At 40.2% G+C, this 22,733-nt stretch overlaps 1 protein-coding gene across 4 annotated transcripts in view; it reads right to left on the bottom strand.

Moving 5' to 3' along the window:
- The window catches only part of LOC306851066 (myelin-associated glycoprotein-like), a 29,939-nt gene extending 13,518 nt beyond the window's left edge, over nucleotides 1-16,421 (bottom strand). For 2 of the 4 annotated variants that reach the window (XR_013782472.1, XM_079387122.1), the window contains exons 1-9: nucleotides 16,339-16,421; nucleotides 16,111-16,174; nucleotides 13,406-13,765; nucleotides 12,906-13,196; nucleotides 2,436-2,687; nucleotides 1,476-1,727; nucleotides 1,091-1,351; nucleotides 908-986; nucleotides 727-810 (exon numbers count right to left, since the gene is read on the bottom strand). Coding sequence is in view for 2 of the 4 variants with exons in the window: in XM_079387122.1 (XP_079243248.1) it covers nucleotides 727-810; nucleotides 908-986; nucleotides 1,091-1,351; nucleotides 1,476-1,727; nucleotides 2,436-2,687; nucleotides 12,906-13,196; nucleotides 13,406-13,765; nucleotides 16,111-16,153 (1,622 nt within the window). In the remaining 2 variants the exon portion in view is untranslated. The remainder of the gene's footprint in view (nucleotides 1-726; nucleotides 811-907; nucleotides 987-1,090; nucleotides 1,352-1,475; nucleotides 1,728-2,435; nucleotides 2,688-12,905; nucleotides 13,197-13,405; nucleotides 13,766-16,110; nucleotides 16,175-16,338) is intronic. The other 2 variants (XR_013782473.1, XM_079387121.1) reach the window with 1 other exon arrangement.
- Between the last annotated feature and the right edge of the window lie 6,312 nt (nucleotides 16,422-22,733).

Here is a 22,733-nt window from a genome sequence, read left to right as displayed (position 1 = left end):
TTAGTTCTGTGTTTTGTAAGTCTTAGTTTAGTTTGTTTATAGTCTCGTTTCCTGTTTACTGCTTGTGTACCTGGATTATCTTTGTCTTGCCCCTTGGACTCTGTTTGTATTATTAAAAGTTTGCACATGGGTCCGCACGTCTCACGTCTTGTTCGACTCGTTACAGAATGCTCGGCTGGGGGAAGAGGAAGTCCATGGTTTAAGTAGAGTGTGTGATTTGTGTGATAGCTTTCAGGTGTGAGCGTGATTAGTGCAATCAGCTGTATGTGTGTCGTCAGTGCAATGATGGGAATTGTAGTTCAGTGTGCTGTGTGGTGTGAGAGTCAATATGATGGAGAGGCGACTTCTGGTGACTATCGAGCGGAAGGCCACAGACCGGATTCGTGACAGATTTATTTCTGTGATACAAATCTGAATTTCCAAGATCTTTCAAAAATCTATTTGATATGCTCTTTCACTGCTCTAGAAACATTTCTTATTATTATCAATGTTGAAAATAGTTATGCTACTTTTTGTGGAAACTGTAATACATTTTTCTTCAGGATTCTTTTATAAATAGACAGTTTAAAATAATATTTATTTTAAATCTTTTGTAACATTTGGAATATTTTCAATGTTTTTTTTTTTTTTTTTAAATTAACAAGGAAAGAAAATAATAAAAATATGAATGATTCCAAAATTTTGACTTGTAGTGTATATAAGTTTATACTTTATATATATATATACTTTTCTAAATCAGACTTGTTTTGGGGTATCTTCATTTCATTCTGCTCATTCTTCATTACATGTAGTTGTGCAGCTCTGTTCCCACTGAAAAAAAGAGTAATTTTAAAGTTGTCAGGAAACAAAGGAGTAATAAGACCCACTGATTGAGTGAGTCAGTGAATGAGGGATGAGAGATCCTTACCAGCGTCTTATCACAACATACACTAAAATGCAGGCTAAAACAACTACAACTGATGCAACAGCAATGATTATTATTATGCCTGTGAAAATAAACAAATATTTAAATGAATTATATGCGATAATTATTGTAATTATTATTATGCAATAAAACAATGATCGAGTGTTTTTAAAGATGAAGTCTCACCATTTTGAGGAGCTTCCAAAGTTATGGAAGAGTTTCCCAGACTGTTATTAGCAAAGCACGTGATAGTCTCAGGGAAACCCAGCCAACCCTGTAAGGTGAATATGTTCGGATACTCATTTTGTTTAGGGCTGGGGCTGGAGAAGGCTTTCGTTTCTGGATCAAACCACTTGACTTCACTGGGAGGGTTGGAGTCCACAATACAGACACACATCGTCAAAATCTTAGACTGGCAAGAAGATTCACTTTTAATCTCAGGAGGATCTAGATAGATAGATAGATAGATAGATAGATAGAGTATTAGCTATCATACATTATAAACAATGATCTTCTTTCACTAAAAATACCAGTTTAAAGTGTTGAACCGAGGCCTTTCACTCATACTTACAAAGTATATTTAGTTTCTGTGGAGCAGAAGTGTTTTTTCCCTCTGTGTTAATGGCTGTACAGGAAATGGCCTCAGTATGTCGAGACACTCTCTCTAGTTTGTAAGTATGTTTGTTTCCTAACAACATCACATTTGAGCTGAACCACTGGTAGCTGTTTGCAGGAGGATTGCTGTTACTGGAGCAGTTCAGTTCCACAGAGTCATTCTCCTTCACTGAGGCTCTAGTGACCACTTTTACATTATATGGAGGATCTGAATGAGACAAAATGTTGATAAAATGACAAACATTCAATGATTTTAAAGGTTCTTCATAGAACCATAGATGCCAATAAAGAACCTTAATTTTTTTTTATTTAGCAACCTTTCAGTGATTTAAAATGCTGCTATGAACACACCTTAAATAAATATTCCAGGTTTACTTTTTAAAGATGCAAGGTCAAGGCACCTACAACGGAAGTGAATGGAGCCATTTTTGGAGAACTTAAAAGCAGAATATGAAAATTTATATTTTAGCCGTTCACCTTACTATGTTGCAACAGATAAAAGTAAGGTAGTTTTTCCTCACTGCCACATTCAGTCAAAAAACTTTGAGAATATCCAGAACTGCAAACTTTTTTTTTCCCGTTGCTTAGTAGACAAATCACACAATAAAATTGCATATACCTTAAAAATATATATTTGAGTAAGTTTTATTGTTCAGTTCTTTCTACCACTTCCTGTGCACTTGTCGGGTCCAGTAGGAGTTTAGAACAATAACACATTATTTTAACGTTTACAGATTAACCATTATTAACCATTGTAATTGTTTCACAATAACTCAGAACTGAATCATGTTAACTTTAATGGAATATTTCTTTAAATTTAAAGGTGATGTGTATAATTTTTTCCATGTTAAAAAATGCTTTCTCCAATCAATAAAGGTTCAGTCACACTGTCTCACACATAATACTTGGTACTTACACAGCACACTAATTTTCTGTGGAGCAGAAGTGTTTTTTCCCACTGTGTTAATGGCTGTACAGGATATGGCCTCAGTATATCGAGACACTCTCTCTAGTTTGTAAGTATGTTTGCTTCCTAACATCGTCCCATTTGAGCTGAACCACTGGTAGCTGTTTGCAGGAGGATTGCTGTTACTGGAGCAGGTCAGTTCCACAGAGTTGTTCTCCTTCACTGAGGCTCTAGTGACCACGTTGACATTATATGGAGGATCTGAATGAGACAAAATTTTGATAAAATGCTACTTATTTCAATGGTCTGATCAGTCTAACTCTGTCAAACATTCAGTCCATTTAATAGATGCTTTAATTCAAACTGACTTAAAGCTGCAGTCCGTAAGTTTTGGCTCTTTGTCACCATCTCTGTTTAAAAACCTGGAATTGCAGCTGCTTGCGGAATTACCACCTTGCGTGGGATGTGCTCTGGCAAGGCTCCAGCGCAGATGAATCTAATGTTTTGAGGTAAATGTGTTGCTGTCAGTCACACACCGGTTTGGATGTTTACTGTACTTTGCAATCACAGATTCTAGCCTACGTCTTGGAATATATGACCCAAATAAGAATTTTCACCGTATATTGTCATCTGAACATGTACATAACAAGTCTGCCATGTTTGTTCTGACCAACTGAGGAACTAAAGTATTTCAATAAATTACGCTACCAATGGTGATTGCATTAAGGATCGGTTAGCTCATATCACATCAAACCGTGCAAATTATCATTATTGCTATACTTTATTCTCAAATTATTAATATTAACAACATAAGCTTTGCATGACTATGAGTATAGTGTGTAGATTTCAATTTCTGTACAGTCTAATCTAATTGTCATGCCATTCTAATTTTATATTAAGAAATTCTTTTAACCCAAAAATAAACTTATGCTCCCTTCGAACTGGTTTTCTTTAATATACAAATATTGTATAATCTCAGGCTATCTGTAATCAGAAGCACATTTAAAACTGGAATATAACAATCTCATTCATATGTGTTTCATAAGTCGTCACCTTTATTTATATAGCACTTTTAACAATGTAAAGTGTGTCAAATCAACTGCACAATATCAAAAAAGGAAAATAGTGTGTCAATAATGTAAAATGAAAAGATTAAAAAAGATTTTCAGTTAAAAGCATTTCATCATTAGAACACAATCAAGCCAACGAGGAATAGACAAGGACTAAACAAGGGGTTTAGAGCTCTTTATACGCTACAACAAGGATGAAATGCTACTAAACAGCTTTATTAATAGACTAGTGTAAATCAATCAATCAAAAAAAAAAAAGTTTATGGTTTACAGACCGGAAATGCTGTAGGTGACGTCAGACGCTGGAGACTTGGCAGAAAAACTGAATTAACAGCGAGGACAACGAGGAAAATTTGGAAACTCTTCAGGAATACATCGACTGGTGCTTCGACGTTATAGTCATGAAGAAAAACCAAAATGCATGTTCCCCAGCCAAAAGCGAGACGCCGTCTTCCAAAAGAAGTCGCCCGACAGACTCGCCTGAAACAACATCGCCGACAGGTAAAAGCTTTACCGACATCCTGGATTCAATCGACAAGCGGTTATCCAGCTTCGACGCGAGGTTGTCCCTGGTCGAGATCCTGCACCGTGAATTCAAATCCCTGAGGGAATCACTGGAATTCAGCCAGCAGCAGGTGGAAACACTTGCTGCTGAAAACGCATCACTACGGGACTCGGTCAAGTCTCTAACTGAGAATGTGACCCGTATAAGTGAAGAAAATAAAAAAATAAAAGAGACTATTATCGATCTCCAGGCCCGTAGCATGAGAGATAACCTGGTGTTTTCGGGCATCTCGGAATCTGCCGAAGAGGACGTAGAAACTACGGTTAAAACCTTTATCAAGACATACCTGAAGCTTCCAGAAGACACTGTGGAAAACATCTGCTTCGAAAGAGTCCATCGGATGGGAGCGAAGAAACCTGGAGCCCCGAGGCCGTGTCCTATTGTGGCCAAATTTGGATACTTCAAGCAGAAAGAGCAGGTGAAGAGTCGCGGCAGGGAGCTGAAAGGAACCGACTTCAGCGTAAACGACCAGTTCCCCAAAGAAATCCTGGAGCGACGCAAAATTCTGTTCCCAATCCGACGCAGTCTTATCCAAAAGGGCTCCCGAGCTGTCATCGCCGTGGACCGGCTCTACGTGGACGGGCAGCTCTACCGTAACCTCAGTACCACTCCGTGGTTATTTTAACACCACTCCAGATAAGAATCCGTTATATTTTTCTTTTTTTTTCTTTCCTCTTTCCTCGCTTGTTCTTCCATTTACCTCTAACTATTTATGTCAATTCGCTAATTTAATATGATATCATAACAAACACGATACCGTCAGTCTCCGCAGCGTTTAAATGTTGTTGCAATGTTTTTGTTTCTGTCAAGTTTTTACTTGCATCCCTCTCTGCTTGCTTCTTTGTATATCTTTCTTACTTCTAACTCCTTTCACTGCACCGATCACCTGCTTTACTACACATACACACACACAACACCCTATATCACACATCTGCACGGCACGACCATGTACATATACATTCAGCGTCAACGCAACCACTCCGACCTTACAGCGCACACAGACATGAAGGACATACTCGCATACAAGCGCGTACGCCCGCTCATATCTTATTCATTTGAGCATCACACGCAGCGAACAGCATTAGCTACACACACACATCTATGGGCGCACTGAGGTTTGTCACATGGAATGTGAATGGAGCTGGCTCCAGAGAAAAGAGGTTAAAAATATTTAGCCAGCTTAAAAAACTACAGGCAGACGTTGTTTTATTACAAGAGACTCATAGATCTGCCACAGCTACAGATCAACTTAAAACAACTGAGTTTCCTAATGTGTTCTCAGCCTGCTATAACTCTAGGCAAAGGGGGGTAGCAATTTTAATACATAAAAATTTTAATTTCACAGTACTCAACACAGTTATAGATCCAGAAGGTAGATTTCTAATCATTAAATTATCTATATTTGACAAAAAGTTATGTATTGTTAGTATATATGGTCCAAATGTTGATGACCCCTCTTTTTTTCACGGTTTTTTTACCGCACTCTCTGAACACCTAGATTGTGCATTTGTTCTTGGGGGAGACCTCAACTTTGGACTAAATAAAGAAATGGACAGGCTGAGTACAGCTGGAACTCAGCGCAATTGGGAATCCACAAATATAGTTAAACAGTACATGAGCGACTATGGACTTTGCGATGCATGGCGTTCTTTTCACCCCAACCATAGGGAATATACTTTCTTCTCACATGTCCATCACTCTTACTCTCGTCTGGATTATTTCCTAGTCAGCAGCTCACTGCTGAGTGACATTTCAGACACAGAGATAAACCCTATAGCTGTCAGCGATCATGCTGCTGTTTCTTTAACTCTAGTAAATAAGAAGGCCACTCCACCAAGTAATAACTGGAGATTCAATACATCATTGCTTAAAGACGACGATTTTATTAAATATTTTAAAGAAGAGTGGGCTTTATATTTAGACTATAATGACCTGCCTGGAACATCAGCATCTGTTCTCTGGGAAGCAGGCAAAGCTGTGATGAGAGGTAGAATAATCTCATTCTCATCGCATAAAAAGAAAAGAGAAAATAAATGTATTCAGGAATTAGAAGAAACTATAAAAACTTTAGAAGAAGCCTACGTATCCTCCCAGGAACAGGAAATGCTGAAAAAAATACGTAAAGCAAAACTAGAATTAAATGAAATTATTAATAAAAAAAACCAATTCTTAGCACAAAGACTTCGCTGGCAAGAATTTGAATATGGTAACAAATCAGGTCAATTCCTAGCGAACCAGTTAAAAATAAATAAAGAAAAAACAACTATATGTGCTGTTAAAGATTTAACTGGGGATACAGTATATGACCCTGAAAGAATAAACAACACTTTCAGGGACTTTTACAAATCTTTATATTCTCCACAGATAAACCCATCTAAAGACGAAATTGACCAATTTCTTGACAATATAACTCTTCCGAAATTATCAGAAAATCAAGCGATGACATTGGATTCTCCTCTGACATCAGATGAACTTCAGGAAGCCTTGAACAGTATGCCCAATAAAAAGGCTTCAGGTCCAGATGGCTTTCCAGCAGAATTCTATAAAGAATTCTGGGCAATTCTGTCACCAACATTCTACAGAATGTTGCAGGAAACCAAGGAAAATGGTAGACTTCCACCAAATATGAATTCTGCCAACATTAGTCTCTTGCTAAAACCAGGCAAAGACCCTGTATTGCCTACCAGCTATCGTCCAATATCCCTTATTAATGTGGACACTAAAATAATCTGCAAAGCTATCTCAAAAAGAATAGAGAAGATAACCCCTCTCATAATTCATTCCGACCAAACTGGTTTCATAAAAGGGAGGCACTCCTTTTACACTCCTTTCCAAATACACATAGGTTACTTAACTTGATAGACTATTCATGCAATAGAAACCTTCAAATTACAATATTGTCTCTAGATGCAGAAAAAGCTTTTGATAGGGTTAACTGGAATTTTCTATTTGCAACTTTACACAAATTTGGTTTTGGAAACTCTTTCATAAACTGGTTAAAAATATTATATAACTCTCCAACAGCATGTGTCAGGACAAATGGCCAAACATCCTCTAGCTTCTATCTTAAGAGGGGCACCAGGCAGGGATGCCCCCTCTCCCCCTCACTGTTTGCAGTTTTTATTGAACCACTAGCAGCAGCAATTAGACAGGCTACAGTGATTAAAGGCATTAAATGCAAGAATGTAGAACATAAAGTTAGTCTTTACGCAGATGATGTGTTACTTTTTCTTCAGCATTCACAAACCACTCTCTCTGAGGTAATTACATTAATAAACTCTTTCTCAAGAGTCTCAGATTATTCAATAAACTGGTTAAAATCAACAGTTCTTCCAATTAATTGCTCCTTCCAGAATTCCTCCACTCCACTGCAATCTGGAAATATTAAATATTTAGGTATTAATGTTTCTCCTAGGCTGGCAGATTTGATTAAATTAAACCACATCCCACTTTTAAAGACGGTAGAAGATGATCTAACCAGATGGAAGTCTCTACCCATATCACTCATGGGAAGAGTCGCCTCAATAAAAATGATGGTTTTGCCAAGAATTAATTATTTATTTGCAATGATCCCGAGCAAACCATCACCTGACTGGTTTAGATCTCTGGACTCCTCCATCTCTAAATTCCTTTGGAAAGGTAAACCCCCGCGTATTAGCTTAAAAACGCTGCAAAAGACCAAGGATAAAGGAGGACTAGATCTACCTAACTTTCACCACTATTTCTTAGCCAACAGGCTTCAACACATATCAGGGTGGTTAAAACACACCCTCTTAGATGAGCCTTGGCTAGATGTAGAACAGGCATTATGCAATAATATAGAGATTTCGGATCTGCCATTCATTAGCTTGATCATCAAACGACACGTATGCTTCAAAAGCATCAGTATCAGCTCTTCTCTGACAGCATGGTGGGAGTTTCTAAAAATGACTGAGTCTTCACTAATCCCATGCAAACGTACCCCCATCTGGAACAATCCTGACATATTGCTAAACAATAATATGATTAACCTCACAGATTGGAGTTGTAAAGGTATTAAATACCTGGAACATATATTAGAAGGGACAGACTTTATTCCCTTTGACAAATTAGTTAAACAATATGGGATTAACAAAAACAGATTTTTAGAATATCAACAAATTAAATCTATTGTAAAAGGGAAATTTAAATCTAATCATATCAAATTACAAATACCACCAAGTGTGGCAGATTTTCTTAATCTCAAAACCCCCAAATTAATGTCTAAAATATACAGGACACTTTCCAAAATAGATGAATCAGTATCACTTCCTTGCAAAATGGGAGGCAGATCTAGCAGTAAACTGGGACCATAATTTCTGGTCTCAGATATGTTTAAAAACCTTTGAACTGATTAGAAATCCTGGTTTACAATTAATACAATACAAAATCCTGCATAGAGTGCACTACACAGGTCATCGGATGTTCAGGATGGGTCTTACAGCTTCTAACAACTGCTCACACTGTCAAGGCAATACACCTGACAATTACATCCACGCTCTATGGTTCTGTCCACCTGTTCAGAGGTACTGGTACAGGATTTGTGAAGATTTATCAAAGTGTCTTAAATGCTCTATTCCAGCCTCTCCTTCAGTCTGCTTGTTGGGCGACCTAGATGGTGTCATTACAGAAGGTAACACAATCCACATGGCTTTCACTGCCCTATGCATTGCTAAGAAGACTGTCCTCATGAACTGGAAAAATAAAAATAATCTTAATATCAACCAATATAGAAATCATTTGTGGGATTATATTAGTCTTGACACAGCTTCTGCTGCCACATTAGATCAATCTCTCTGGGCTCCTTTGATCAGCTCCATCACCTAGTGTGAGTGGGGGTCCCGATTCTGTCCGGCTGTGGTTTTTGCTGTTGGGGTGGCCATATGGGCTTGGGGCATCTGGGAGTTCCCTGGGGGTGGGTTTCTTGGGGGGTTCGGCGCTGGGGCTGCGATCTTGGCCTGGATGGGGTATTGGTGACTCTTGGGTGTTGTTTTTCTGGCGGCTGCATGCGGCGCTACTGGGGATGCCTGTGCCGGCGGACGTAGGTTGCCGGCCTGGCGGCTGCACTGTTCCGGGGTTGGTCCGGGGGGGGCTTGGGGTTCTGGGGGCGCTCTGCCTCCCGGTTGGGGTTACGGCTGGGCCTGGGGGGCTTGGGTCCTGGTTGGTGTGCCGCCGGGAGCATGGGTTGGTGCATGCGCTTGGGCCCGGCCCTGGTGTGGGGGTCTTCGACGCATCGGTGCCTCCGCGGGGGGGATCCAATAGAGGCAGGGAAAACGGGCTTAACCTGGGTGTCTTATTGTCTTATGTAGTCTGGGAGTTGAATGAGTGATGGGGTGGGGTAGTTTTTCCTCTGCTGTTGGGTCTGGTGGGCCCCCCCGGGCTGCCATGGGCCCTGGTCTGGATGGGCCTGGGCCCCCCGCCCTGGGCAGATTTGGGGTAATGGGGGTGCCTATGGGGGTCAGTGGGGGAGCTGGCTCCAAAGGGGGGGGTATTTTGCCCCCTCTGATGCTTTCCTCCCCATCCCTAAGGCTTCACTTCTCCCGCTCCATCACACCAACACATAGGTAGGGTTTTGAGGTGCGGGTGTGTCGCTGGGATGCGGGGGAGGTGGTACTCCTCTGTCTCCTCGTGGCCACCTGCATCTCAATCACACATTACAGCTTAGACATTCTCATTACTTACTGTCACATGACACATACATATAGGGCCTTGGGGGTGGGCACACTGAATGGCATCCGGAGGGCGGTCTGTTCATTCAGCCTTCCCTCTGGTGCCAGTGCCCACTTCTCAATTTTAAGTTGCACATAGACATTGAGGGCTCTAGGGAGGGGACGAGCTGACACAAGCTTGTGGAGGGTGCCCCTCCCCTGTTTTAAAGCACCCCTGTTTTAAAGCACCTTAGAACAACACACACCAACACTACATTTGAGCGGGTGAGGTGAAGCATGGGGTCTTTTTTTTTCTTTCTTTTATCTCACACCCCTGTTCTCTGTTCTCTGTCCGGGGCCGGGGGCTGTGAGGATGAGCTGGCCGCCCGGTCGGGGTCTGGGCTGGTGGTCTTCTCTGCTGCTGCGGGGTCCGGGCTGGTCTTCCTGTCCCCACGCCAGAGCGAAGGGGGTTCAGCTCCGGGATCGGGCGCTGATTACCCCTCTGGGGGTGGTGGTGGTGCCTGGATCTAGGAGTATAGAGTGCATATAGGGAGTGTGAGTGTGGGTACCATGTCCATTTTTGTGTGTCTACATGTGGGGCGAGGGTGAGAATATTCGTTGCGTGCATGAGGGTGGGAACGTATGCTTGTGTATATGTGTGCTTGTTCGTCTACGTCTATGTGTCAGGTCGGGCCTTAGACTCCACCTCACTCATCATCTCAGTCGACCCCCACCCCACCACCATGCCCTGCCGGTGGAGGATGCCGCCGGTGCGTTGGTGGTTTCTCGCGCCGGGGCAGGATGCTCGGGTGAGCGCTGGCCCACTCTTGGCGGTCGCTTGGCGGGGCCTGGCCCTACTGGCCTTGCTGGGCCCCGGTTGGGGGGTGGGGGGCCCTTGGATCTCCGGGCCCAGGGCTCGGTCTGCCCTGGTGTGGTCGGCTGCCGGCGGAGCCTGCGGGCTTGCCGCCACGGCACCCTGGGGTGTCTATACTGTGGCTGTCGGATGTCCCACCTTCGGGCTCTCCTCTGCCCTTTTCTGGGTGGGGGCCGCAGTTGTCCCTGCGGTGGTTCCCCTGGGGGTCCCGTGCCCTGGGGGGCCTCCGGATGTTTGGGGCATGGGTCTCTTCCATGCCTGCTTCATGCCTGCTTCATGCCTTGCGGGATGGGGCTGTTGTTCCCCACACACACACTATTAAACATTTACATGGAGGAACCTTATGAACACAAGCACGCTCACACACACAGGTGTACACTCAAGCATTCACATTGGTGTAAAAACGGGTGCTCACAGACACACATTGTTCTGATCTGCTGTTGCTTCAAAACTTATTTTGTAATATTAGTTATGCGTGTTGCTCAATAACATTTAACATTTAGAATTTATTGTGATTCATACAGATGTTGGTTGTTGCTGCAGTTTCTCTGATGTTGTGTCTTCTGTTGTGTCTTCTGTTGTTTTCTCTTTTTGTCAGCAGGTATCGAAGCAAATTGTCTGTTTTTTTTTTTTTTTTTCCTCTCTCTCTCCCCCTTCTCTGTTGACTTTATCCACAATTTTTTTTTTGTTTGTTTTGTTTTCTAATTCCTTTTTTTTTTTTTTATTATTATTTTTATTATTATCATTATAATTATTATTATTATTTTTTTTATTATTATTATTTTTTTTTATTTTTATTTTTTATTTCTCTCTCTTGTTTTCTCTGTCCCCTGGTCTTGTCGGTCATAGTATGGTTAAATAAAAGGGTATATAAAATTTTATTAATTAATTAATTAAAAAAATGAATAAATAAATAAATAAATATATAAAAAAAAAAAAAAAAAAGGCTGTGAATGATGATAGCATAGCTACACATATGTACTGTCATGTGTTATCTGTGTTACTGACAGGCCGGGTAAAAAAAAAAAAAAAAAAAAAGCATTTCATTATTGAATTCAGTGATGTCATCATTCAGCTCAGTTCAGTTTAAATGGTGTCTTTGCAATCAGGTCGACGATATAGCTGGAAATGAAGTGTCCCCAACTAAGCAAGCCAGAGGCGACAGCGGCAAGGAACCAAAACTCCATCGGTGACAGAATGGAGAAAAAAAACCTTGGGAGAAACCAGCCTCAGTCGGGGGGGCAGTTCTCCTCTGGCCAAACGAACCAGCAGTTCAATTCCAACTGCAGCAAAGTCAGATTGTAAGGGCTCAACTGGTCCCAGTGGTCTTTCCCGATGGCTGTCTAAGTGGCGGGGTCCTCACTGGGGATCTGTCTCTGGTGCTCATCTCGGTGTCCTGGTTTCCGCTGACGTTCAGGGATGTAGAGGTCGTCTCTGGGTACTGATCCACCATCTGATCTGGATACGGATTGGATCTGGTGACTGCAGTCACCATCTGGGCTTGTAACATAATGCTTTCTGTATTACAATCCCCCATCAAAATGATACATTTAATTATTCTAGCCGCTGTGAGAAAAGACTATAAATGATCCGCCACCTGCAGGATCCTCACATGCGATAGCCGGGACAACTTCTTTATGTTTACAGACGGGATGTAATGACGCAATGCTATGCTCGAATTTCCCATGAAAACCTACCCATACCACTCAAATTAGAAAACGTTATTATTATAAGCTAACCGTTGTGAATCGGGCTAAAGTAAGGTGATTTTGAACACTGGCTGGTTATGTTCTTGCTCAAAGATTGATTTTGGATCATTTTTAACCAAAAAAAAAAAAGTTACGGAGTGCAGCTTTAAGTTAGTATTCTAAGATGGTGGTTTTCAACTAGAGGGCCTCTGCAAACTTTCAGATTGACCGCAGGACCACTTGAAATTATCTAAATGAATACATTATCAATATAATAGCTATATTAAAAAAATTTAATAAAATAAAGAATTAAAAAAAATAATAAAGTGTGTACAAATAGTATTGAGGAAAAATATGAATATTGAACATCTGGAATCACAAAATGAATTGTGGTTAATTAATTTAATGACATTTATAGTTTATTTTCTCAAACTCAAAAGTCTGAACACAAACATTTTTGTCATTATTACTGCACAAATATACCGCATGTTGGACAATGGGGGCTTTAGAGTCAAAAAGGTTATAAATCACAATCCTAAAACCATTAACAGCTGACAAGTAAAGATTTGAATTAGCATCTAATTTATTTGTATTGAACTCACTATAGCAGACTTACATTTAACTTTGAGAGTTTTGTAGCCTGTCACTGTCTTCCCTTTAAACTCTGCAGAGCAGCTGAGATGTTTATTATGGTCTTCTCTAGAAGGAGTGAAGGTCAGGTTGTAAGATGTCAGCTTCCATTGACCATGATTTTGTGGCTGTGATGGACTCGACTGTTTACCATCGTGACTCCAAGTGACACGAGGCAGGTCTGATGGACAGGAATGAGACACGGCACAGGTAGCAGTCACCGGTGTCCCTGATGTCACTTCCTCTTCCACAAAGACGGTAGGATTCTCTGGTGTTTCTGGTGAAGACACAAATTGTTGATGCAACAGTTTTTCCACCATTTCAAATACCCGAAACATTCATTGAAACATTAATTTGGATATTACACAACAAATCATAGTGATAACAATACCCTCATCTTGCGTTCCAGTAATTTTGATCTGGAGAGGATTTTCTTTTTCTTTTTGTTATGACGGGCCTACAATAAATTGCTTATTTGAAATTTACCTTTCACTGTTAAGGAAACTTTATTCTTCTCATAGGTGAACTTGTCCAAATCTTTAATCTCAATCCGGAACATGAATGGTCCAGCGTCACTGCTGCTGAGAGAGCTGATTTTCAAAGAACAGTCATTTTTGCGCAAATCACCAATGAGGCTAGTGCGACCTTTGAATGCGTCATTGATTTTTGAAGTGTCTGTATCGTATACTGTTGAAGATTCTTTGTACCAAATCCCTGTGAATTCTGTGTATGTTTTTCCACTTGCTGGATAGCTGAATGTACAGGGAATCACCACACATGATCCAGACAAACCCACCACTGATTCTGGCAGTTTAGCGATCCATTCCCCAGCATTAGCTGGTGACACTGAAAGAAAAATGAATCAAAATTATTTTATGTTTTTTCTTGACAATTTAGTGATCAATTAAAATATTTGATCTAATCTTACAAATTACAATTTTAATGTTATACCAATGACAGTACATCATAATGAAACATTTTCTCACTGATTATGAGACATGCGACAAAACATGTCCAGCAATTCTAACTGCTATTAGGTTTAAAAATGAAAATATGGTCACACTTTAGAATAGGTAACACTTGTTAACTATTAACTATGACTTTTCCCTCAATAAATTATTAATTTGCTTCTTATTAATAGTTAGTAAGGTAGTTGTTAAGTTTAGGTATTGGGTAGGATTAGGGATGTAGAATAAGACATTAATAGGGGTTTAATTAGCACTAATACATGGCGAATATTCTTTTAATATGCATGCTAATAAGCAAATAATAGATGTAACCGTAAAATAAAGTGTTACCGAAAATATTTTTAATTATAAATGCACAATCTATATTTATAATTAAATTTAACACAATCCCCTTCAAATTCATTTTATCATTATTAAATGAAATCTACGACACTTGTCTTCTCACTACATCTAAAACAGTGCATCCACAAAGAAGGGTTCAATCTTTCATATGCTATAAAATGGATATAAAAGTGTTTCAATGATGAAAGAGAGCTTGTTTTTATCAAAAGCAACACGTAAGAATATCTCATATCAAAGCAAGTTTGTTTTTCAATGACACATGCGTGTTTCAAAAGATTTCAAAATTATGCCCCCACTTTTTGTCAGCATCATCAGACATTGATTAATATGTAATAAAATCAGGGAATATCAGGGGCAGCTGTCACCCTTGCCACATTCCACCTCTGCAGAGTACACCAGTGTCAGGCTCTGGTAAGTTTTAGAAAATCTTTAATCCTAATTTTAATGTTTCCTGTGTCACAATCATGATGTTAACACCCTCTTCCGGTTTCTGAGGGAGTTATTTGAAGATAATTTTTTTCCCCTGAAGCAGGTTCTATTAGCATCTAGTATCAACAGAAGTAAAATGGCTACTACATGAACTCCACTTGTTTTGTGAAAGAAATGCAAAATTTCTCAACACAGTTAGATGTCAACACCATAAGATTTTCTGTCTGACGGTGGTGATGGGCCAATGACGGCGTTTACATACAAAGTGAAGTCATCATATTTTATCTTACATTAAATATAAAATAGGGTTTCATTTTTCTAATAATGTATAAATACTAAATATGTGACCTGACAGCATTGTGGATTGATAGTCATCACTTCTAGCAGAGTTAGGGTTGAGGGAACAGTGAAAATAAGGCTAAGGGAACACATAACACTGGATAAAACTATACATACAGTTTGTTTGTATTCTGAGAATATATTTTTTTGGCTCATTTGTTAAGATGTTTAAATGTGAATATTAAGATCCTTGTGAAATTAAGATGATACAATGTAAATGGATATAGTTAAATGAACAAATTGTTTTATTTGTTCATATAATTGCTTTTAAAAGATACCTTGTTACCATAGCAGATGCACAACAGAGAGACTGTTCAGAGATGAGAGAAAATAGATCATTTGTGTTCCAATGATATATCAAAATACTTAAATGTGAATCTTGAATAAAATCTTTGTAAACAGTAACATACCCACTGTTTGTTGTATTTGTTTTAATACATCAACTGATTGATTCAATGTATTTGATACTTAAAATGACTACAAATTCAGGTTTTCGTCACCACCGTCAGATGTGTCAACTCAGATTAATATTTTGATAATATTTCATTATGCTATTTAATATTTGTTGAGAAATTGTTGGTCACATGTCTGCTAACATAATGTGTCGATTGCAAAACAAGTGACGGCAAGGTAAAAAGCACATTTTGATAAAAAAGAAAAGTTGAGAGGTTGTATCAAAGTATAGCTCAGTAACTTAGTACATGTAACGTACATGAATGTAGTTTAATTTGTAAGGTACAAGTACAAGGTTTTATTTTTTTCAATATTGCACCCTGTTTTGTCCCACTTCTCAAGAATCAGCGTTCTAACAGTTTTCCTTTAGTTTTAGCATGGGTCTAAATACTTGTCCAAGACACTCATCTTGGTTCACCTAATAGTTTCTTCCCCATAGATGACTGGGAATACACTGTAATTCCCTTGTGTGCGGAATGACTCATTTTACTTTATTTTTAATACTGCATTGCCTAAGAGCAGAAAAAATGTACTGATAATTAAAGACTTTTTGTGTGTGTATGTGTAAAATTCTCTACAAAAAAAAGACTAAACCTTGATTATTTACAACATAAACCAGCGGTCATACATAACTATTTTATCTAGTTACATTTTACTAACCTGTGAGCCAGAGAAAGAGTGACAAACCGCTCCAGAAAACCATCTCAGCATCAATGTTCAGCGCCTGGGAATAAATGTAATTTACGGCGCTTCATTTACCCGTAACCACTAAGTATCGTTTTAGAATGACAGAACATAGTTTCGTTTTTCTCTCTTAATGGAGCACATGCAGTTATTTAATAAGGGATTTAAATAGTCACTGTGTAGAAAAACAAATTAGTAACTTACTGTTCTGTCCTCAAACTGTGCCTGAGTTCATCAGAAGAAGACTTGTGCACTAAATATCTGAGAGCTTCCTTCCCCCTATATCTGGCTGAGCATGATGCTTGTGATAATTTGGTCACTTCCTATTTCACACACACACACACACACACACACACACACACACACACACACACACAAAATTAATATCATGGAAAGTTTAATTTAATTCAATTTGTAATTTCATAAAAAAAACTCTTATATTCTATATTCATTGCACAAATTAAATATTTCAAGGTTTTTTTTTTTCTAATTCTGATGGTTACGACTTACTGTCACAACACGTTGGAATCAGGGAAACGAGGAGGCGAGGAACTTCTTCAAATAACAGACTTTATTTACCAAAACTTAGGGACCGCTGGAGACACAGACATTCATGGAATGACGATTAAGACCCAACACAAAGGCAGAGGGCTTATAAACACTGGGGAAACTAGATACTTAAGACACAAGGCTGGGGATGAATAAACTAATGAGGAAAACTAAACAAGAACAGGAAACAGACCAAATATGGGCAAAACGGAACTAAACAGGAACACATACGTGAAACTTACAGCTTAGGAAAATAAAAAAGTTGGAATATTCCATTTCGAACTTTATTAGTTTGATTAGGTTTGAGTAAATACTGGGTACCTCCTGGGCTGGTTTAGAACAAGCAACCACAATTATGGGGAAGACTACTGACTTGACAGTTGTCCAGAAGACAATCATCCTGCACAAGGAGAGTAAGCCACAAAAGGTCATTGCTGAAAGGTCTGGTTGTTCACAGAGTGCTGTATTGAAATATATTAATAGAAAGTTGACTGGAAGGAAAAAGTGTGGTAGGAAAAGGTGCACAAGCAACAGGGATGACCACAGCCTTGGGAAGATTGTCAAGAAAAGCCAGTTCAAGGACTTGGGAGAGCTTCACAAGGAGTGGACTGAAGCCAGAGTCATCAAGAGCCACCACACACAGACGTCTTCAGGAAATGGGCAACAGCTGTCACATTCCTAGAACCAAGCCACTCCTGAACCAGAAACAGTGCAAGAAGCATCTCACCTGGGCTAAGGAGAAAAATAACTGGACTGTTGCTCAGTGGTCTACAGTCCTCTTTTCAGATGAAAGTAAATTTTGCATTTCATTTGGAAATCAAGGTCCCAGAGTCTGGAGGAAAAGTGGAGAGGCACAGAATCCAATCTGCTTGAAGTCGAGTGTGAAGTTTCCACAGTCAGCGATGATTTGGGCTGCCATGTCATCTGTTGGTGTCGGTCCATTTTGTTTTATCAAGTCCAAAATCAATGCAGCCGTCTAACAGGAGATTTTAGAGTACTTCATGCTTCCTTCTGCTGACAAGCTTTTTGGAGATGCTGATTTTATTTTGCAGCAGACTTAGCACCTGCCCACAGTACCAAAACTACTTCTAAGTGGTTTGCTGACCAAAATATTACTGTGCTTGTTTGGCCAGCCAACTCCCCTGACCTGAACCCCATAGAGAATCTATGGGGTATTGTCAAGAGGAAGATAAGAAACATCCAAAAGGAGCCCCAACCAAGTATTGAGTGAATAATTAAACCTACTTTGGAGATCTTGAAAAATTTCTGTTTTGTAATTTTTTTTGATTGATCTTTGAGAAAATATATACATTTTTTGAGATACTGAGAGATTTATTTTTCTAAGCTGTAAATTGTAATCGTAAAAGTAATTTTTTTGGTAACTTATGGTAACACTTTATTTTAAGGTGTCCTAGTTACACATTAAATGTGCTTACTATTCTAATAACAATTAATTATGGATAATTACATACAAATAACCCTAAGACAAAACGTCTCAGGTTACGCATGTAAACATGGTTCCCTGAAGGGAACGAAACGCTGCGTCGAAACGCTAGGAGAATGTCCTCAGCGTGACCACGCTCTGAATAACGTGTGTAATCTGTCCAATGGATGGGCGAGACGTCATAGGCAGGTGACGTAATTGACCAGGAATCATAAAAGCACATGCGGTGGAACCAGCGTCAGCTTCTAGGAATGAAGCAAGCACTCGCAGGGATGCCGGAAGTATGGCCTCGAGACTCAGCGTCTCGTTCCCTTCAGGGAACCATGGTTACATGCGTAACCTGAGACGTTCCCTTCCAGGAATTCAAGCTGCGTCGAAATGCTAGGGGAACGAGATGCCCACGCTGCCAGACTTCCAAGTTCCTGCCCTGTGTGTATCCCTCAGGAGCACAACAAGGGTGAGAGAAAGAGGGCCACGAGTGGCTAAAGTGGTCGGGGCCTGCGTCCCAAAGGCCAACTTCTGAGAAGTGAGTCTTGATCCCCAAGAAGAGGGAGAGCAGAGGACTCGAGGCTATGGAATAGCATCTTGATCCACCACATAGCATAAGCTCTCTGGCCGGAGGCCTCAACCTCTGGAGGAAACATGTACTAGGGGGTATCTACCCACTAAAAGGCCACCGAGAAGGGCGCGGTAGGCCGGTATAGCCGATACCTAGACTCTCAGGGTGGAGTGGGTTAACCCCTGAGAGTAACAGGAGGAACAGGCCTGCACAAACTCCAGAACTGTACCAATTGGGCAGTACCAATAACGCTAGTGAAAGCTCACTCCTCAAAGAGAGCCTTCCGAGAGCAAGCATACACAGTGACAAACACTCACAAAGCGGGCAGTCAGCTCCCTCAAGAGCTGACTATGCGTGCTCTGCTCTCAAGCAGACCAGACATGGACTGTGTGTAGCCCCAGCAGTGATGTAACGTTTGCAGGGAGGAACACACAGCCTGTAATGCGATCTGCTCTCGCCTGTGATGCGATCTGCTTGCACTTTTAGACATTGTGGAGCTTATTTCGAGTGATTGTAAGGGACAAACAACACTAAATAAGACTCACAACACAGATCGACAGACACACACAGAGTAGCGGTTACTAAATGATGGTTCCAGCACACGTGCTTTTATGCTTCCTTCCTCGAGTTCCTGGAAGGGAACTTAATCCTAACCCTAACCATATAGTGAGTACTTGTAGTTAATTAATATTACTCAGTACTTAAATGTATAATTATACAGAACAGTAACTTTTCAAATAAATGTTTCATGTTTCAATAAATGTTGGTAATAGTGCTGTTAACCTTTGACATCCACCGGTTCAAAGAAAAATATCAGGGAAAACATATGACAGTAAGATGTGAGATGGTGTTTTCCCACATAAAACTCCCTGAAGTGATAGAGATAGTTCACCCATAAAGGACAGCAGCGTCTCTACTTCCTTCGCAAGCTTAGAAGAGCCAGAGCCCCGGCCCCCATCATGTGCACCTTCTACAGAGGCACCATCGAGAGCATTGACTAGCTGCATCACTGTGTGGTATGGCGCTTGCAACGCATCCTGCCGCAAGTCACTTCAACGCATAGTGAGAGCAGCTGAGAAGATCGTTGGTGTCTCTCTCCCCTCCCTCCAGGACATTTACAGCACCCGTCTCACCCGCAAAGCCCTCCACATTGCAGGTGATCCCACCCACCCGACACACAGCTTCTTCAGTCTGCTGCCATCAGGGAGGAGACTGCAGAGTCTCCAGGCGAGGACCAGCAGACTGAAGGACAGCTTCATACATCAGGCTGTCAGGAAGCTGAACTCCCTCCGGTCCTTGCCCCCCCCCCTCCCCTCTTTTACCCCATGCAACACTGAACACTGATACTACGACCCCTCCCCCCCAGCTCCCCACATCCCCAGGACCCTTCCACCTTCACTGCACTCTCACTGTGCGTTCATACTGTGATCACTGCGCTCATACTGTGGTCACTCTGCGCTCATACTGTGGTCATTGTGAGATTACTGCACTGTGTGCTCATACCGTGAGATCACCATATGAGACCACTGTGCAATAATTGTGTTAGTTCACTGTTATCTAAAATGGATCAGTCATCTCAAACATTTACAAGCACATTCTTTATTTCCATCAACAAAGACAATCAAACAAAAAGTCAGTTTTTTTCTTTATTTTGTTTTCTTTTCAGCCTGGTGTTGGCATTGGACACAAATTTCAACTTGGCGAATACATTTAGCTTCTGGTTATTGTGATGACTTTTTGCTTCTTCACCTCTGTTTCATTGTGTGTTTGAAAAGACCTGACACATCCTAAAAACACAAAGAGCAAGGTGTTAATATTACATTTTCTTTACTATGAGTGTCTAAGAGTAGGCCTATTTCATCTTTTTTATTTGGATATTTACCTCCAGTTATCCAAAGAGCAATGATGATTACGTTATTAGACCAGTGCAGCATTCTTGCCTACTGTTGTTTTACAATGCTTGTTAATTATTGAAATATAAGTACAAAATAAAATAAATATGAATATATTGAAATATAAGTTAGTAATGTTGTAATGATCTGACATAACAGGCCTAACAATTCACAAATACTGATATGCAAACTAGCTGCAGCTAGCCATCTGGTGTGATTACTGAAGCCAAGTAAAATAGCTGGTGCACATGTAGCACACTCTGCTAAAAAAAAAAAAGACCAGATCACATTGCATATCTGAATTATAATATCATCTGAAAGTATGTAAATAGCCCATTTCTGCAGTGTATCAATTCCTTGCATAACTTTTTCTTCTTTACATGTTTTATGGTGGCTGGAAAACCAGCTTAGATGGAGCATTTACCACTGCCATCTGGACAGGAGTGTGAAGCATTCACAATGAACTCACACCTTACTGACATGGTGAGGATCACAGTATGAAGATTGTGTGATGTCACTGTGATCATCGCATGATCTAACGTGTTGACTGGGGAGAAATACGATGGATTCAATATTGTGTTTGGAAGCTGAAATTCGAAAAGCTCAAGTTAATAAAAAAGTGCTTGTGGGAGTCTTTTTTGATGTAGAAAAAGCTTATGATATGTTGTGGAAAGAGTGTCTTTTAATGAAATTGAAAAGCTTGAGAATTGATGGCTAAATGTATGACTGGATTTGAGTTTCTTGTTTGCAAGAACGATTCAAGTAAGACTCGGGACTGCTTTTTCTCAGATTCTCCCAATTGAGAAAGGAAGTCCCCAGGGAAGTGTGAGCAGTCCTATTCTTTTTAATTTAATGATTAATGACATCTTTCATAACTTTGATACTGGAATAGGAAGATCATTGTATGCGGATGATGGAGCTCTTTGGAAAAGGGGTTGAAATGTTTTATTTGTAGAAAATAAAATGCAAAAAGCATTGAATGAGGTGGAAAATTGGGCGAATATTTGGACTATGTAATGTTTTTTGTAAAAGAAAAATAATCCAAGCTTGAATGTCAAAAATGTATGGGCATCAGCTGAAACATGTTAATGTAGTAAGATTTTTGGGTATGTGAATGGGCTCTAAATTAAATTTTAGAATACATATTCAGAAATTGATAGAAAAATGCAAAAAAGGAATAAATGTATGTGGCAAGTATGTATGTAGTGGGTGGTGTAATGCCAAGCCAGCAGAGGGAGCCCTCACCCGAGTACTGACTGCACGCTCCCTCTGCTGCTTCTACAGTCACTTCCTGTTTGGGATTATTTAAGATGAAACCATGTGCTTCCTCTTCGCGAAGTATTGCCAGTTACCTGTCTTACTGAGCGTTATTCTGATTTTTCTGATTGTTTTCAAGTGTATGATTCTGCCTCGTTTTCTGACCATCGATTTCACGGATTACCCTATTTGGATTGTTTGCTTGTGTGGACTGAATTCAAGGTTTGACATTATTGCCTGGCTTCTCACTTGATATTTACGGATTATCCCCTGGACTGTTGAACGATTGGACTGCTCTTTTGGTTTTGACCCACTGCCTGATTACACGTGTATGTTTGTTGCTGTTTGTAATAAACTTCCGCACATGGATTCTAACGCCGCCTCTGTGTCTACGTTACAGAATACTTCGCCTACCATGAATCCAGCAGAGGTTTCCAACTTGCAAGCAGCATTCGCTTACCAAAGTGAACTATTGAAGAGTTATCAAGAGCAGCTCACTAAACTACAATCCGTCAACGAACACCTGACGCACTACGTACGATCCCTTCCACCTCCCATGCCATCAGTGGTAAGCTTCGCTCTTCCTAATAAGTTTGATGGAACTGCTGAGCAATGCAAGGGTTTTGTTCGTCAAGTGAGACTGTATTTTGATCATCAAGGGGATCGATTCGAGTCTGTGGAAAAGAGATGTGCTTTTCTAATGACTTTGCTCACGGGAAGAGCCCTCGACTGGGCTTCAGCTGTATGGGATACCGATCCTCTATTCAAGACATCTGTCGATTGTTTTTTACAACAAATTCATGAGGTGTTCGAATATCCCGCAGGGGGCAGGGATATTTCGACTCAAATTATTCATGCTAAGCAAGGTAACCGAACTGCAGCTGATTATGCTATTGAG

Source organism: Barbus barbus (genome assembly GCF_936440315.1).
Source record: "Barbus barbus genome assembly, chromosome: 31".
NCBI classification, from domain to species: Eukaryota; Metazoa; Chordata; class Actinopteri; order Cypriniformes; family Cyprinidae; genus Barbus; species Barbus barbus.
The sequence above is the reverse complement of the archived record's forward strand: the minus strand, read 5'-3'. Positions and strand labels throughout refer to the sequence as shown.